Source organism: Manacus candei, unplaced genomic scaffold (assembly GCF_025592945.1).
Source record: "Manacus candei isolate 608988 ecotype Guabito, Panama unplaced genomic scaffold, ASM2559294v1 h1tg000028l, whole genome shotgun sequence".
Taxonomy (NCBI): domain Eukaryota; kingdom Metazoa; phylum Chordata; class Aves; order Passeriformes; family Pipridae; genus Manacus; species Manacus candei.
Genome location: NW_026138076.1, coordinates 28748322 through 28766275, shown reverse-complemented (window position 1 = coordinate 28766275; position 17954 = coordinate 28748322). Strand labels below are relative to the sequence as shown.

The 17954-nt window shown below is 43.0% G+C and overlaps 1 protein-coding gene across 10 annotated transcripts in view; it reads left to right on the top strand.

Annotated features, from left to right (window-relative positions):
* EPHA5 (EPH receptor A5) overlaps positions 1 to 17954 on the top strand; it is a 200343-nt gene that overhangs the window by 165241 nt on the left and 17148 nt on the right. For all 10 annotated transcript variants that reach the window (XM_051790688.1, XM_051790689.1, XM_051790687.1 and 7 more), the window contains 6 exons: positions 5478 to 5545; positions 6938 to 7063; positions 8079 to 8264; positions 11474 to 11535; positions 12331 to 12540; positions 14373 to 14522. In XM_051790688.1, coding sequence (XP_051646648.1) covers positions 5478 to 5545; positions 6938 to 7063; positions 8079 to 8264; positions 11474 to 11535; positions 12331 to 12540; positions 14373 to 14522 — 802 coding nt within the window. The remainder of the gene's footprint in view (positions 1 to 5477; positions 5546 to 6937; positions 7064 to 8078; positions 8265 to 11473; positions 11536 to 12330; positions 12541 to 14372; positions 14523 to 17954) is intronic.

Genomic DNA, 17954 nt, shown 5'->3' with positions numbered 1-17954 from the left:
CAGCTCAAAGTGTGTGCCTGCAAAATGTTGCTCTGGTACGTGAGCCACCATTTTGACAATGATTGTGCTGAAAGAAAACCTCCTGGTATTTCTGTTGTCTGTCATGCCTGTGCCATCAGTGCACAAGCAGTCCCTCACTGCAAGTCATGCTTCAAATGTCTTCAGCAAGGCCCTCAACCAGAGTGTGACAGCAATGGAAAATACTTCTCAGAGGAGACCAGGAATGCACTGGATGGCTACAAAGAAGAGAGAGACATAAAGAAAACTTGGCTGACCTGGAAAACACCCTCTGCAGGTTTCCTCCTAAGCATCAGAGACTAATGTAGCAACAAGCTGGGAGGGGAAAATGGGAAAAGTTACTTAAAGGCACAGATGTCATTGGCTCTGCTATAGGAAGGCACAACAACCTTTTTAGAGAGATTTATGGAGATCAGAGGGAGCTTCCTGCAAGCAGGGAAAATGGTGTCTTGTTTAAATTATTTTTAATTGTTCTGGCAGTGGTCTAGGAAAGTAGGGAGTCATTCACTACAAAGGCAGGGAAGGACTAAAGGCTAAAAATACCACTGCTGGATTTGTGAAACTTCCTTTGTAAGGCATCCAAGTTAATCAGGGGTCAAAGACAGGGTCACACTGTGTAGAGGTGGACAGCAGCGCTGGGAAAGCAGCTAAGAAGATTCTGAACCTGCAGCCCTTAGGAAGGGAATCTATTCTGGTTCCTCTCAGGCCAGCCATCTAGTGTATCTTTGCACTGACCTCAAGATCTTAGCTTGTCATCACCAGACCTTTTACTGCTCTTCTGATCTCATTCAGGAGAAAAGTGAACAGAAAAATGGGAAGTAACTTCCAGTATAAGAGCTGTTAGTTTTACACTAGTCCCTGATTTTGTGATACTGAATTTATTCTAGGATTTAAGCAGTAAAAGCAAATGCTGAACATGGACCAACATCACGAGTGGTAGGGTTTTGCTTCTGCCTCTTAATATCGGTATTGTTTATCAAGGATAAAGCTATTTACTGAACAAGTTATTGTCTCCACACATGGGCTGAGGCGACAGGATCTTGGCCAGATGGATGGATCTGTGTTTGTTTGTTCCTCTACATGGAACATAGTCCTGCTCTGCAACACGTATGCAGCTTTGTTGATTTAACATCTTGGAACAAATAGTCTGAAATGAGCACCAACCCCTCGTAAAATGACAATCTTGCAGTCCTTGCAAACCTCCTGTGAAATGACAGCTTGAGGTGGGTTGGATGCATTCCTCAAAGCTGACTTATTGAGAAGGTGTACTTCTCAGTGAAGGTCTCACCCCTGCAAAACAAGTGGTGTTTTGTCTCTGTTTCAGAGAAGCACACATACTTCATTTATCTCATATTTAAGAGATTAAATACATGTATAAATCTCTGCAGCTGAGATAGGAGATTGCATGCTACTTTCAGGGCACAACCTGTTCAATTGGACTGACTGCATCTAGCAAGATGAAGTCCCTTCCCTCATTGGGGATGTCTAAATGCTGTCCCTGCCTGCGTTTCCAGTAATGCCTAGGCTGTGTGCTGAGATGCTTCGGCCTATGCCTTTGAAAAAAGTATGTAAAACTCTTCCACATCACCACCTTGGGGTTGGATGTCCAAGATCCACATTCACCCATGTGTCTTGCCTGAGTTGTGACCAGAGTAGTGGCCCCAGCTGGGAAGACGAAAACTCCTTCCCTTGGGCATTCTCTGTTTTTCAGGGGGATGCCTCAAGTAGTGGAGGGGCCACACACAACTCAGCAAGGGCACCCTGAAGCACAGGGCAGACACAAAGAATCTCCATCAGTCCAGAGAGAATAAATATCTTCCTACCTCACTTCTGGAGGATTTTTCTCCGTGAGTTGGCTTCTGCCATGCAAGGTAGTGGGCACTGGTTTCCCAGCTGGATTCTTCATCTTTCTACCTGTCCGTTTTATATTTTATAAACCTATATAGGGATCATTTTACAACTTCACTTTTATAATCTGCTCCATAAATATTTTACGAGCTGCCTGCCAATTTGCAAGTAGTTTTTAAATAAGACATGATGCCTTAAGAATATTTAAAGTCTCACTTTTTTTTTCCCTCTGATACCTTTATTGAAAAACACGGAGCTGTGCAAGGAAGACACCTGCTTTCTAGACAGAGAAACTGGGACAAATCCACAACAGGAGTAAATGAATTGAGATTCAGGTGTGCTGCTGAATTATGTTACCTTTTTGGCTGAGTGTCTCCAGCTCAGTGGGAGATGAAATGAGTGTCAGGATATTTATGCTTTTGCTATGCATGATATAGAAAAGATATAGGAAATCTATAGTATGTACAACGATAATAAACTGGAGAATGAGTCTTCCATCGAAGCTTTTCACTCACAGCTTTGCCATTAAATAGTAAGAGCAAATGTACATGCAGAAATGGACTATTTCACAAACAATTGGGAGCTTTTTCTTCTCGTAAAATGTATTGCAAAGCCACAATATTTAGAATCTTTGATCTGCCAGTAAGATTCACAAAGTGAATCAGAACTGTTAATCTGAAATTGAAGATTTTTATGGGATTTAGTTGGGGGAAAAGGAGAAAAAACTGCTTGTGTGTGTGTTATTTAAAGCACCTGAAGGTCAAGAAGGGACTAAGTGCAGTTTAGTTAGCAAATACATGGCATGTTTCTCTAGGTAGTTTAAGAAAGTGAGTTTAAGAAGGGCACAAGTGATTGCAACAGGCAGGTTTTGTAGCGAGCTTTATTAGTGACACCCAACTGTTGCTTGACAGTCACAGTCCACTAGCTGCTATTTCACTTTGATATGTCTTGTCAAGGCTTGTTTTAATGATTCTTTGGGTGCCCCAGAGCCTGATTTCATATGCTAATATGACATGTTGCTGTATGTGTTACCCAGCTTGAGAGAAGGGTACAGCTGGAGCCAAGTGGTTTGAATTGGCGCTTTGAGTGTGTCCCTGGGCAGTAAAACATGGACTGTTGTGCATCAAGGTGTGCTTAAATCACTGGATGCAAGGGATGGCATGTTCCCTGTTTCTGTCTCCTCCATCTTTATGGTCAAAGAATCGGGAGATGCAGGTCATAAAAAGGATGATGGTAGAAAAGCATCTTTGTAGGTGAAGTACTCCAAACCTGAAGAAGAGATGAGGGCATTTGCTTCAAAAGGCAAAGAGAAGAAATCTTGGATATGTGCATTTGGTAAAAGGATGAATTGAAATATTTGTGTATTTTTAAAAGAAAAATTAAGTTGTATGCATTTGTCCAGAAAAATTACTTCTGCAGAAAATTGATGTCACTTTTGGCAACTTGCAGCAGAAAAAAGGGGGTTGCCAGAAGTGGGACTTGATGCTGAAGCTCATGTCTCTAGTTTATTCAGTTAAAGGGGGAGGTAGTACAATGATGAAGGAGAGGGTTTGTGAACACCAGAACGTGCTTCAAAGTGAGCCTTACTCCCAGGGTCTCCATGTAGACCTAGTGCTTAGGGTTTGAGTTAATTATGCAGGACCCCATCTCAGGAAACGGCACTGCTGCTGCTGGAGCAAGGCAATGAGCACAGATGTGCAAATAACTGAGCCATGTGTCCGGGCACCTCATTGCTGTTCTTGTGGGTTTTGCATTCAAAGTGTGATGGTCTCAGCTTGGTTGCTACTGCTGAAATCGTGCCCTGCATGGATAGCCTGGCTGTTTATCAGTTGCAATCTGTTTATCTCCCTACCTGTGTCCCTGGACTGCCTGTCAACTTTCCCCTTGTCTTCTGCACCTTATCTTGATCCGTTCCCCTGCGCTTGCACAACCTTTGCAATCTCTGTTTTTCCTTCCTCTCCCTATGACACAGGTCTCCCCTTCTCCCCAAGGTAAGCTTCCTCTTCCCTGGAGTAGCTCCAGAAGCTCATATTGCTTTTCCCTTTCTCAACCCTCTGGCGTCCAGCTCTGCTGGGTCCAGCTCAGTGACAGAGTTTTGTCGTGTTCAGGATTTTGTTTGTAATTGTGATTGTTTCACAAACCCAGTACCAAAATCCTATAGTCAAAAGGCTGCTGGACCCCTTGCATCCAGGCAGACAGCAGTTCCCTGTAATAGGACTTCATGCCGAGGGCATGTTTCATGCAGATGCCTATTACTGCCTCCTCCTAATTGCAGTTTTGTTTCTGCTAGTTGTATGCTCCTCCTTGCTGTGAGTGATGCTGGAGTGTTCACATGCCCCTAGCTCAAAAATCACGGGCAATGGAAGAGAAGTCTCCAAGTTTCTCAGCTTTAAGTGGCTTCTTAGTAATCTGAGACTTTCTTTGAGGTTGCCAGCTAGCAGTCCCACTGCATGCTGACTGGCTTGCAGGTGTCTGTTTCAGGTTTTTCACTCTACCAAGCAGTGTCCCTCAACCTCATGTCCATGCAGTTTGCTGTAAGAATGATCCAGTTCCCATACCCAGTTGTCATATCAGGTCCTTGGAATGACTGGCATATACATGTGCATCCTACATACCTGATCCCATATTTTTAAATGTATGTATGTGTATAGCAATTCTCCTTGTCTATACAGTTATCCTGTGGCTTCCTTTGTGGTTGTCTAAGTGAAGCAGATCTCAGAAATACCACCAAATAAGAAGTGTAATGCCAATGCAAAGTCACTGCCTAGAAAAACAACAAGAAGAATGAGGGCTGAGCCAGGGAAGACCAAACAAAGACTAATAGGAGGATGCCCTGAGGGAGATGCAATTCTGATAAGACTGTGGTTGCAACTCTATGGTAGGATTCAGCAGCATCCTTGCGCTGTCTAGTGCTGCGGTGGGAGCAAGATAGGTCAGGGAGGGACTGCGTGTCTTCTTCCATCCTTATTCTGCTGGGCAGAGGGCAAATGGCAGAAAGTCAGGAGATGTGCAGGAAATGCTGTGCAGAGCCAGAAATACATAGGAGACCCTTGAAGGCAGTGAGGCAACAGGTTTTGATTTGGTTTAAACCATTACTTGGCATGCGTATAAGGTGTTAATGTTCACACAAGGCTGTTTTCTTAAGTATCAAAATTTCAAGTTCCTTGCAAATACCCAGTGGATGAAGGGGGAGTATGCAAGACATACAACGTAGTGCCTGCAAAAGCTCTGCAGTCCAGGAGATCTTGTTTCTTCAATTCTTATGTTGCATCCCATTCCCCTTCCATTGTCCTTCCTGTTCTGGCTTTTTTTTTCTTCTTAATAATAGCTGCATTAGATGTAAGATAGAGTGGAGTTGTTCAGAAGCATCTCTGGGATTTGGAAACACAAGTCCTATTGAAAATCTATGGGCCTTGGGCCCTGAATCCCATTAGAAAAATTGCAAGTAGTTTGATGAGCTAAAACTGGGACAGCAGCAATAGAACCACTAGAGAGGTTGGGTTTGTCACTGCTCTGGGTTTTTTTGTTTTGTGTGATTTAAAGTAAAGAATGGAATTCTGCCATACCAGAGACAAAAACACTCTTCTGTTGTGTTTTTTTTTTTTTTCCAGGCGATGTGGCTATAGCAAGGCTAAACAAGATCCAGAAGAAGAAAAGATGCATTTTCATAACGGCCACAGTGAGTAAAGAGAAAACGTATATATGTGTATTTGGATTTCTGTGGTAATAAGAAATACAACTGAGACATGGTTTTCTGAAAAAAAAAATATGGTTTTGCTGGTAATTTACAAAAGAATCATTTGTTCAGTAGGTCCCCCCCACCCCTGCTGTAAGCCCCACAGAGAACTGAACATTTGAACAGCCCTTATATATGCTGAGCTATTCACACCTGTACGTTTTCAACAGATCTCTCTAGTGAGCCATTTTGATTTGTTCCTCTGTCTTTGCTGTGTGACCCATGGTGCTATTAATTTTCCTGGTCAGCACGTAAAAACTCTGCATTTTTGTGGTCTGGATGCATCACTCCAAAATACCTGTTTGAAACCCTTGCTTCACCCCAGCCAGCCATGAGGACCAAGCCCACTGCTACTCTTTGCGTTGGATGCCTCTGCAGAGGTGTGAGGAATAACACCTACTTCTTGCTCATAGGAAGCTTTCAGAAATGCTATGTTAATGCCTTTGTATACAAAAACCCTCTGCAGTGATGCTAGAAAGTAAATCTCATGGTTACTATCAGTCCTTCTGTTCATGCAAAGCCAGCGTTTGAAGAGCCTTCCTTCATCAAGTGTTGTGGGATCTGGGCACGGGTAACAGTGAGGTGCCTTTTGGGGTGGAAAAGGCAAACGCATCTTGAGTGAAAGTCAAATTTCCATTAGTGCTATATAATGAAGGCAGCAGGAAGCAAATCAATTAAGAGCCACAGTGTAATGTAGCTGTCTCATTAGACTGATGAGCAATTCTTCATGTGAGTAGCCTTAATGATTGTCAAAACAAACTTATAATATGGATAATGAAAATACTTTTTCCCCTCTCAAATCCTGGAGAAAAAGCCTACTATCGATTATATTTATACTGGTACAGCCCACAGGCTTTGTACTGCAAATATGCAGTTCATTTAAATCTCAGTAACGCCATCTGAAATAATGTGGCTGATTAATTAACTAATATGTGACTGGTAGGGCATATTTTGTTTCAGCTCTCCGTCAATGCCTATCCATCCAACTTGCTTCACAAGTTGCTCCTGTAACATCTTGGTTTTTGCACTTTTCCTCCTGGTGTACTCTCTCCAGTTCCAGAAAGGGATCCTTTTGCACCAGACCCCCGACCAGCCCATTATACAGCACCAAAAGGGACTTTTAGCTGTACATCATTCCAACTGAGCACTATGATGTACTTTTCTAAATACAGTGAAGTTGCACATGTGTCACATATAAACTAAATATCATTTTCCAAGAATAATATTAATTTTCACCATAGAAGTAGACTCCCTTGCTGCAATGTTTTCCATCAAAGCAGAGTTCAAGGGACAGGAGTGTGTAATGCCATTAATGTTTTAAATTTGTGTCTGCAGTTAAGCTGCCTGGAGTAAGGACCTACATTGATCCCCACACCTACGAGGACCCTAATCAAGCTGTCCACGAGTTTGCTAAGGAGATTGAAGCTTCATGTATAACTATTGAAAGAGTTATTGGAGCTGGTATGGAAATGCATTTCATGACCCTTAGCAACATGAAGGGTTGACTTTCTTAATATAAGAGATCTGGGAAGGGCCATGAAATATTTGAGCTGTTAGTTACTCTGCAAGTGATGGTGAGCATGTTCCAACTGAAGTTTGGGACAAACCTCCCTTTGTCTGCAGTTTTGAAATGCAGTAACTGAACTGAAAGTGTCAAAAAATGGTCACATTTGGACCAAGCTGAGTTATTTCAGTGGATGCTAAGGGAAATGAGTCACTTAATTTTCACTTTTTTTGCCATTTTAACCTTTTTCACCTTCCTCATAAAGGCCAGTCTTGAAGAAAAAATTAAGAAGTCATCTGGGAGATTAAAAAAGCACAAACCAAAGTCCAAAACTTTAAACTTCCTTGGTTAAAAGAAGAAACTCCATTTTCTTTTCAGTTAAACTGTTTGTTTAGATTTGCATCCAACTTTAGGAGTATTTTCAATGATGTAAAATTATGGGTTTGGGGGTAATTTACTATTCACCAGAAAAAAAGATCCATTTGGGTTACTTTTTTTAAAAGTAGTCATAAAATTGTAAAGGGTTTATATTCTATGAAAATATATGTTAGTGTGAAAAGCTAACAGCATTCCAACTATGTAACTTACCAAAGGAAGGTTAAGAAGCAAGTGGTTTGTGTTTTACACCTATCCATACAGGGCCATGGTATAGAATGTGACAGGACTTTTTCATCTAGTAGACAAAAGTATGAAATGAAAAAAAAGCCCAGTAGAATATAAAGCATAGCTTTTAAAATAAAGGAAAAATACATTTTTATTCCTAGTTTTCTTGTGCTTATGAATTACTTGGCTTTTGGTACACCAGCTATTTGAGATGGTGATACTGTGATGTTCAGCAATCCACATCCATGAGTGCAGGGCAGCCTTGCATGCTTTTGATCAGCTGAGGCTGAGCTGCATCCTGTAGACACACATGTGTCATCCGTTCCCTGGACACGCTGTGATCCCATGTTTCCTGACTTTTCTCTGAAGGTGAATTTGGGGAAGTCTGCAGTGGACGGCTGAAGCTGCAAGGAAAGCGTGAGTTTCCAGTAGCTATCAAAACCCTGAAGGTGGGCTACACAGAGAAACAGAGGAGAGATTTCTTGGGAGAAGCAAGCATCATGGGGCAGTTTGACCACCCCAACATCATCCACCTGGAAGGCGTCGTCACAAAAAGTAGGTACAAGTTGGTGTGGACTGCTCTTCTTGAACTCTGGCCGATGGGAGAGTTGGTCAGGGGAAAAAGACTGCAGTTATTCACTTTTTGACTGCATCTTTCTTAATTCCTCAAAAAAAAGTGAACTTCATTGCCTGAAGTGTCACACTTGATAGGTCCAGCTAGAAACAGGTTTCCCAACACAGTAAAGGGGGTTTGTGCCCAAAGGGTTTTGGTGTTCATCCAGCTACAATGAATACATAATAGCTAAAATGATACAAAACTGCAACTGCCTCTGCAGACCTTGCCTCACTTTGGCATAATATGCATGGTTTAAGAGCAAACCCCTCTTTGAAGGCCCAAAATCAAATGACACAGAAATGGGAGGTGTTTTTGGCCAGTCTCATGCAGTGTGTAGATAATAGAGATGGCAATATGCCTGGGATATCTGGATGCCAGTGCCTTGCAAGTAGTTTAGCAGCAAATACCACCTGCAAAATGCAAGAGCATTTCGAATGCAGTAACACCAAACCAACCACGAAGTTTTCCAAGCAGACTTGCCTCTTATTTCTGCCTTTATTTGTTCACTTTTGAAACCTCGTGATCCCCAGGGTGAGCAAAGATGTGCTAGGAAGTAGCAAATGATTTCTCAGGCAGGAAAATGAGGAAGATTTTGCTACCAAGAGTCTGGGAGAGGGGGGGAACCCATCCCACAACCTCTGATGATTTCCAGCGGTCATCTTTTGCGAAACCACTGAAGCAAAGCCCACAAGAGGGTAGTACTGATGGTCTAGTGAGCACTCACATAGGATGTGAGCAAGAACAGAAGGTTTCCAGAAGCAGAGAAGAAGAACGGGATTGTAGCTGAAAATGACAGGACTGTATAAAACCACAGTTAAGGCAAGGTCCCCCTGGGATCTGATAGTGATGCCCCTGGTAGTAGTTGCCCATGATGCTGGCATATAGATTATGAGTGGAGTTGAGGGCTTGAGGAAAATGTGAAATGTTGGCAAAACAACTCAGCACAAGAGTTACTGAGATCTGACTTTTCAGTTAGCAAAACCTTCCATAACTTTCCCAGCCCAGTTCTTCTCCGAATTACTGTATGCACTGAAGATAAGGGCAGGGAAAGGGACAGCACATCCAAATGTGCCCAGTCCAAGCCTCTCTGGCTGTTGGTGCTGTGCTGAGGCTGTCGAAAATGTGCAAAGGTGTTGTTACTCATTCATTTTAAAGCCTTGAAGGATCTACATTATTTGCATCAAGGATTATTTTGTTGAAAAGAGCTACTACTTTATTTTAAGGTGTCCCTTAAGTGCTTCTGCACCAGCCTCACAAGCGTGAATGGCTGTCTCCCTCTTGTCTTAATGTTTGGCAACATCAGAGCTTAGTTACTACTGTTCAAGGGGCTGTGTTTGGTGCCATGTGGCTGCTCTTGGTACTATTTGTCATTAATCAGAGGAAGTGTCTCCGACATTAGTTCTTTTTCAGAGCTGCACTAGGCAAGGTATAGAGATGCTAGCTGTTTGTCTGGTTCACATCCTTATAACCTACACAGAATCAATGCTGTTTTGCAATCAGCAGCCTTTCCTTGCATTCTTTCCCATGAAATTGCATTTCCTAAGACTTTTAAGAGAAGAAAAAAAATAAGCAAAATAGATTTCTCCTAAAAATTGAACAAATATCAAAATCTCTCAGGGACACCTTGTGTAACTCTTAATACATAAAAGCTCCAATTTCTAGTCCTCCAGGGATGTGGAATATTGGACAGGAAGAGACTGATGATTAGACATCCATGAAAGCTGCTATTGGCATGGGTTTGAGTCTTTCTGACCACTGGGGCCTCAGGGGGTGGATGGGAAATCCCACTTTCAGAGAGAATGTGCCTCCCTAGCAAGCTGCCTTTTATAGAAAGTGGCTGTCTGCTCCAAAGACTGTGGAAACACGAGAAGCTCTGCTTCCGAATTAGACTTGGAGCAACTGGAGTTTGGATGCAGGGTGGGTACATGCACCCTTAGTTTGTCATTAGCTCAGTGCATGCTAGTTTACTCCATTCAGAATTTCTTCCAACAGCGTCTTCACAACTTTTTTTCTTTGCACAGCAATGAGTATTTTGATGGATAGCTTCAAAATTACCTTTATTGTGTAGATAATTAAGCAGTAAATTAGGTAAAATAGTTAAGGTAATGGTAAAGTGGGAAAAATTAGGATCTATCTAAATGGTGGAAAATGTGCCGATTTTTAGTATTTACCTTCCTGTGCATGTTGTGACACACAACAGCTCTCGTTGATCATTTCTATGAAAGACATTTATAATGCACTTTACAAATAATTGGCAGCTCCTCTTTTGTCTGTGCTTCTTGCTAGCTAATGGAAATTGATTTAAATAAAAAATAATTTACATGTTCTTATAAGATTTCATTGAATTTACAAGGAATGGAGCGCACCACATTAATTATTGCTATGCCATTGTGGCAAGCTAGCGAGAAATTAGATATAAAAACTGAGGAAAAACTATATATAATTACCATTAAAATGACTCGGGCATGAAAATTAATCAAACAGATTTGGAAAAACATTATTATTCCTGTCAACAATAGGAGAACAGATCTTTTGTTAAGAACTTTGATTTCCACTTGCACTCATTCCATACTTAACTAGCTTTTGTTCTGCAACATAAATATTCCTTTTCTCACTTCCAGTTATGTTTACAAGGGTAGTCACATGGGATTACATGAATTAGAAGGGATGTAATCCCATCCTTTCCTGTTCTTGATTTTGGTGGCTACCAAACTCGAGCTTCAGATCATCCTGGTTGCTCCTTTTGGGCTCCCGTTGTTACTTCAGGGTGTTAAAGCTCTAGGGAGGAGTCCAAAGAGGTTGCTGTGTGCAATTTGGCCTCTGCAAGCTTTTGGCTTGTTGGTGAAGCTGAGAAGAGGGTTGCCGGGGTTCAGCTTGCAGCCTCTTACTCAGTCATCATCTAAACACTCTAGCGCTTGGTACCTCTAACAATATGGGATTACTTTTTCATCCTCTCCTCCTCAATTCCCCTACTTCTATATATATTCTGGGAAAAAACACTTGTCCTCTTGCTGGGACAGCAGTATCTTGGTGTAGATTTACTGTTGCATGCCTGTATATTCACATGCAGATGCACTATGAAAAGACTTCTGTATTTTCATGTTTTTTAAATAAATTGCTCACAAACTCATGCACTTTTTTTTTCCAGGCAAACCAGTAATGATAGTGACTGAATATATGGAGAATGGTTCTCTGGATACATTTTTAAAGGTAATACTTAGATTCTTTTTCCAGAGGGACCTTGGTTAAGGTTTGGGTTGTTTACAGAGGGTTAATATCAATGAAAATGTTTGCTGGGTACTGGTGCTGTCTGGAGGGAGGAGTGACTCAGTCGTCTGTTTGATCTACATTTACACAGCATCATGAAGGACCTGGTGCATGCATTGATACAAACAGACAAGAATAAATTGGAGGATATTATGTTTATTTTAGAAGGCAGTTACCTGCATGGAAATTATTAACTTCTCCTGAAAAATTCGATGTTTCAAGAGCACATCCACACCGCATCATGGCAAACTTGACAGAGTTTTTCCATGAAACGTAAGAGCTAGTAAAGGGAAGATAGGGGAAGTAGTTAGAAATGCAATGTGACAAAATGAGGAAAAGCCTCTACCCCCAAATATTCACGTGTGAATATTTTACAGGTAGGATTTTGCAATTCGATACCATTCAGTTGGGCTGGCTGAGAAACAGCCCATCCTGGTTCCCTTATACACATAGCTAGGTGTTCACTCCCAGTCACAGTCTCTTTATCAGTCACCAGTGGAAACAGCTTGCTCCTTGATCTCCAGTTAAAAGAACTACATTTCCTTAGCTTTGTCTCTAGAGATCCTAATCTAAACAGTAAAACTTAGAAAAGCTTCGTGGTCAGAGCGTGGAAGTAGTGAATTATTAATTTTCCTGATTTTCTTCCCTGGAGACTTGCCTTTGCATTTTTATTCATGCACACACAATCCTGAGGGTGCAGAGACGCTCAACTCATCAAATGTCTCCTTCCTTTTGCAGAAGAATGATGGGCAGTTCACAGTCATTCAGCTGGTTGGGATGCTACGAGGCATTGCATCAGGAATGAAGTACCTGTCTGACATGGGTTATGTACACAGGGATCTGGCTGCCAGGAATATCCTGATCAACAGTAACCTAGTCTGCAAGGTGTCAGACTTCGGCCTCTCCAGAGTCCTAGAAGATGACCCTGAAGCAGCATACACAACCAGGGTGAGTTAGGAGGATTTAGTTAGGGTTGAGATCAAGAAGACCTTATTCCCTGCCACATTTTAGTGTTCAGGCTCTGTGGCAAAGAGGTTTCTACAAATCCAGGGCCTCTAAACTGTGCATGAGGGTTCGATCTGATGTTAACAGTTAATTGTTATCAGATTACTTTTTGCAAAAGCCTTAAATTTATAGTGGGGATAGCCAAATAAGGCAGAACTTCATTAATAACTTTCAAGTTCAGGTTGGGTACATGAGTCAAATAGCAGGCTTTGCAAAGTTGCCATGCTTCCAGCTCTACTCTGACCTCTTTGGTGAATACTAAAGGGAGGAAAGAGCAATTGCTTTGCTCAGGTACCCATGTGGAGATATAAGCCATGATCTTTGGAATAATTTGACTGTTTTAAAATGTTGGTAAGTGTGTAATGAATTCCCATTGCAAATAATGCACATTGCCCCCAGTGTTACCCTGAGTAATTTGAGGGTAATTTCTCCCAACCCGAGAAAGAGCTTCTCCAGCCTCAGTGCTCTGCCCCTGTTCATCCTCGGTCAATCATTTCAGGACATCAGCCCACCTATCCTATTGCGAGGCCACATGGCCCCAGCACTGAAGAGGGGGAGTGGACAGGACCCATCCTCAACAGCACAGACTTGGAGAGAGCCTCCAATATTAATGGCAGTGATTGGCACACCTGGACGTGTCCTATTAGTGTGTTTTTCCAAGGGTATTGTTTTGCGGGTGGTGGGAGCTCTCTTAAGTCACATTGCCAGTTCCTGCAGAGATCTGGGAAAGGTCTTTTCGGCTCTTGGCAGTCACAGCCCCGCAATGGGACTCAGTGCACAGCTGGACTAGCACTTCCCTGCAGGCTGGAGGGCTCTCGGCCAGCCCTGCTGTAGCTGCAGTGTGCTGCCATGTGCTAATTGGCACTGCTGAGAATCTGGCCCCTCACTTAAGGCATGCCCTGATAAGGCTGTGAATAATTATTGGAAGAAGAGACTTTGTAAAAGTTGCTTTGGAAGCATGTTCCAAATCCTGTTATTTTTCCAATAACAAACACTGTGAGGGGGCATTCAGGGAGACCTTGCAATATTTAGCTCAACAGTAAGAGGAAGGGACTTCACAGTAAATATTTTTTTAATAAATCATGGGAGACAGCTCTTTAAACCCAATGAGAAAAGTATTCCTTAGTCCAGAATCCCCTTTCCCTCCCCTTTTCCTTCTCAGAGCTGGTCTGAAGTTTGATTTCTAAAATGATAGAAAGGGGAAAAGGAAACAGCAAAGCACATTTGACAGCTGTGGCATCATCTTCAGTCCCACAGCAGAGGCTAAGCAGGCTGGTCTTTGCACACACAGATTTCTGTGCCTACACAGATCCCTCTGCAGGATCGGGGCTGCATTTAAAAAAAAAAAAAAAGGCATTACTTCTGCAGCAATTTGCATGAAGCCCTCGTTAGATCAAAGTCTTCCTTGGCTTCAGAGCTGTCTGTTCCTCCCCCGCTCGCTCTCAGAAATGGAGGAACTGTATTCCCTTACCAACCCGTGCAACATAATTGAGATGTTGATCCTATACATGTCCCAGCATTCAAACAACATTCAAACAACAAACCTTCAGGACAGCCAATTAGTAGGCAGCCTACAAATGCTTATGGGCTGAGATAATGTGGAAAGGGGCCCCATGCTGTCAAACAGATTTACTTTAAAATTCGATGTCTCTTTCCAGAGAGAAAATAACATCCCTTGGTGCTCTGAGGAGAGCTGTTTTGTCTTCTCTTGCATGTTCTCTGCCCTCCTCTGCAATCTGTTTTTTGTGGGTTTTTTCCATTTCTTTTCCTTTTAGGGAGGGAAGATCCCCATCCGATGGACAGCACCTGAAGCAATTGCCTTCCGCAAATTCACATCGGCCAGCGACGTCTGGAGCTATGGCATTGTAATGTGGGAGGTGATGTCCTACGGCGAGAGGCCTTACTGGGAAATGACAAACCAAGATGTAAGCACGTGTGAGAGTTGCTGTGTGATGGGACTTTGAGGCTCAGCATTCATTCTGCAATCAGAGAGGCAGAGTGGGGACAAGATGAGGACAGCTGCTGTAAAAATGGCTTTGCTCCCCCATGCCAGACAGAAATGATCCTCCCATTTGATGCTCCTTTTTTTTGCAGCAACCCAGAACAGGCTGTGCACAGAGGGAAATGTGTCTGCACAGAGGCAAGCCTGCTTCCCCCAGCAGACTGCTGGAGCTTCACTAATGTTGTTAGAGCTGGAGCCTGTCCCTCTTCTGCTTAATGACAAAGGCCTGCCAGGGAATAGAAGCTGATAAACTGGCAGCATTTCAATCGTGTGTTCAAACCCCTGCTGCCATGTAAAGCAGCAACTCAAGGGAGTCATGGTAAGGGCTTTGTTTCCATGCACAAAAGCTGGGTGATTTGATCTAGTGACAGCAGTTCACAGAGCTGCATCTTGGTTGTTCATGCATTGCTGATCTCAAGAGAGTAGTTTTGCTCCTGTTGTGAACATCTTGTAAGTTTGTGCTAACAAAAGCTCTTATGATTCATTTGTACACTACCCTTCAAGTAGTGTCCCCTTGCTCAGAGGTTCCATTGCCCCCTTGAGCTTCTGACCTGAAGGCCACCCTCTGAAGCATCTCCAAACAGGGACGTGCCTGGGGACACTGTCTCCTGTCTGACTTCAGCTCCAATCCCAGCCTGGCTAAGGATCTCTTGTTCCTACTTCAGGGCTACATTCTACCCTGAGCTCACCATCAAAATCTGTTCTTGTCCAAGGGTAAAAAACTTAAGCCTGAGGTTGCCAGATTTTCTAGGCCCCTCCTTCCTCTTCACATCTCCAAGAACATGACAGTGAAGGTCTCTGAGGATGCCAACTAACGCATGAGGTTGGATTCACCATGAGGTATGCGGGGCAGCCCTGCTGCCTGTGGAGATCCTACCTCTGGATGGGTTTTCACCATGGGTTTCCTCTGATCGCATCATCTGATGTTTTGTCCTTTCTTCTTTTTTTAAGCAACATCCCTATCGCCATGACTTTCTGCCGTTTCACTGGCAGCAAAGGCTCTGGCTGAGCATTCTGCATCTCCTGCATTTTCTTTGCGAGCCTTTGCCATCAGTGGATGTTACTGTCATGCTGAGCTGCTGTCTCATCTCACTTTGAGTCCAGGCATGGAAGCAGGTGGTACCTTTGAGACAGTCATGCCACCTGAGCATGTTGTTTGGCATGAATGCCCCATCGCTTCTGCATTGCTGAGGCTGTCACATTTGCAGGAAGTTTGGTAAAGCAGTACACAGGGATTTATCTCAATCAAATACACAGACTTTCTTCCATAGTCTGTACAGAGAATGCAGCACTTGAGAGCCAAGCTTTTTCACTCACACTGAGCACTGTAACTATCTTTAGTGCTGATGCACTGGCATGGCACAGATGTTGTTCAGTAAATGCCAGGCTAAGATTAAGGCTGGTGCCAGTGAAACAATGCTCCATGGCCAGGGGAGCCCCTTGTCTGGATCATAACATATGAATATCCACACTTTGCAGAACTGTTTCAAAAAACCCAAATGCCTCCATACACTGTGGGGCATAGAGTGAATTTCACACTTGCCTGGTGTGAAAGCAGAAAGCAGAGGACTGGTGAGATATTTATGAGCATCAGTTCCTGCTCAAGCTTTACTTGTGTAACCTCTGTGTGTTACTTGCCTCTGCCTATGTGCAGATGGCAAGTGCCTGGATGGTGGTGGCCTCGGACCTTAATTCAGGGCTGGGGCATGTTCCTCCTGCAATACAGCATTGGCTTTTGTGCAGAGGACCAAGGGGTCACATGAGTTTTGGACTCTGTTGCACCAGAGTTTCTTGTTGCATGGCTTGTAATTAAAGCACATCATTTGCAAGCGGAATTGATGATGAGAAAAATTATTCTCACCATGTTACAGATGGATTGCTTTAAAGGAGGTGCAGTGCAAGAGGGTAGCAGTGTTGTAACTGCAAAGGCCACAAACCACATTTTAAAGTCATACAATTCTCTAGATGGCCCTCTAAAAATATGCTTTGCTTTGACCACAAGATAAAGCTTTGATGCAGGAATCGTTGAGAGGAATTTCGTGACCCGTGTTGCACAGGTTGCTAAGATAAATGATCATAGTGGTTGCTTTATAGTATTCGGAGTGGTGGATTTATGAAACACAGAGCTAAAAGCGTTGCTTTGGTTTACTGGAATGGACTGTCCCAAATGTCCTCTCACAAACATCCGGTTCAGATATCCCAATCCATAAGTGAGTAATGCTTGTCCAGAAGAGGGAGAGGGACAAAAATGCCTCCTTAGGTGCAAATTTTAGCTTCTCAAGACTTACAAAGCAGTACACACCAATGAATGAAACAGCAAATGTGCCATTTTCTCATTTTCTAAGCATTGTGTTGACTACAAGTGACTTGGTCTTTTTTGTTTCATTCTTTTGCTCATCTTATTGCTAGAACTCAGAGGGTACCTTCAGATGCAAGAGGGTATTTCAGCGTCCTAGCTCCTCGCAGTATTTTGATACCATTTACATTGTATGGCCAGGATGAACGACATCCTGTAAATTGAGTTAACACTATTGATTGTGCTGTTACTGCCAGGAATATCAAACACGCATAACCCCACTGCAGATGTAGTTCAGATATTCTGAGCTGGTGCCAGATGGTCTGCTCCCTGTCTTGCTACTATTTTCTTTCTGCTACAGCTGGAGGGGGATCCATTACTGTTATAAATACACACATGGACACAGCAAATAATATTCTCATGGCTGTACCACACCAAGGCTTTTTTTATAGGGCAGCTGCAAATTTGGAATCAGGGACCAGCTGGAAAGCACAATGTGAAGAACAGACAGTGCAGATACCATACTGTGGTGGGGCTGGGTTTTGATGCTGGGAGCAACAGCCAGATCTTAGAAGAGATTGTCTTGCAAGTGTAGGTTGGGTGGAGAGTGGTGCAACTGCTCCACTGACAGATGAAATCTTAGATGGGTGCACAAAGACTGCATACATTGTGGCCGAGATCTTCAGATGTGCTCACTACCCTTGGAGGAGATCATAAAGCCTCGCCTAACTGCCTCTCTACTGTGTACATCCTTAGGGAGTTTGAGGTTCCTGCTACTGCTGCTCAGCCCACCTGGCTCATTCCTAGGACTCTTCCACTTAACAAAAAGCTCTGTGGTGGAGAACAATTCGAAAGCAATTCATGCCATCCTGAATTTTGGAGCCTTCTGAAATGCAATGCCAACCTGATGCAGCTCTTTCTGTACTGCTCATCTAGGTCTAAAGATCACAAAAACAACTTCCATCCTAACCCCTTAGCCTTCTTTTTAAACACAGGATGTTTTCAAATCATGAGACGGTGCCTAGAATGAATGTCATCTGTGGCATTCAGTTCTTGGAG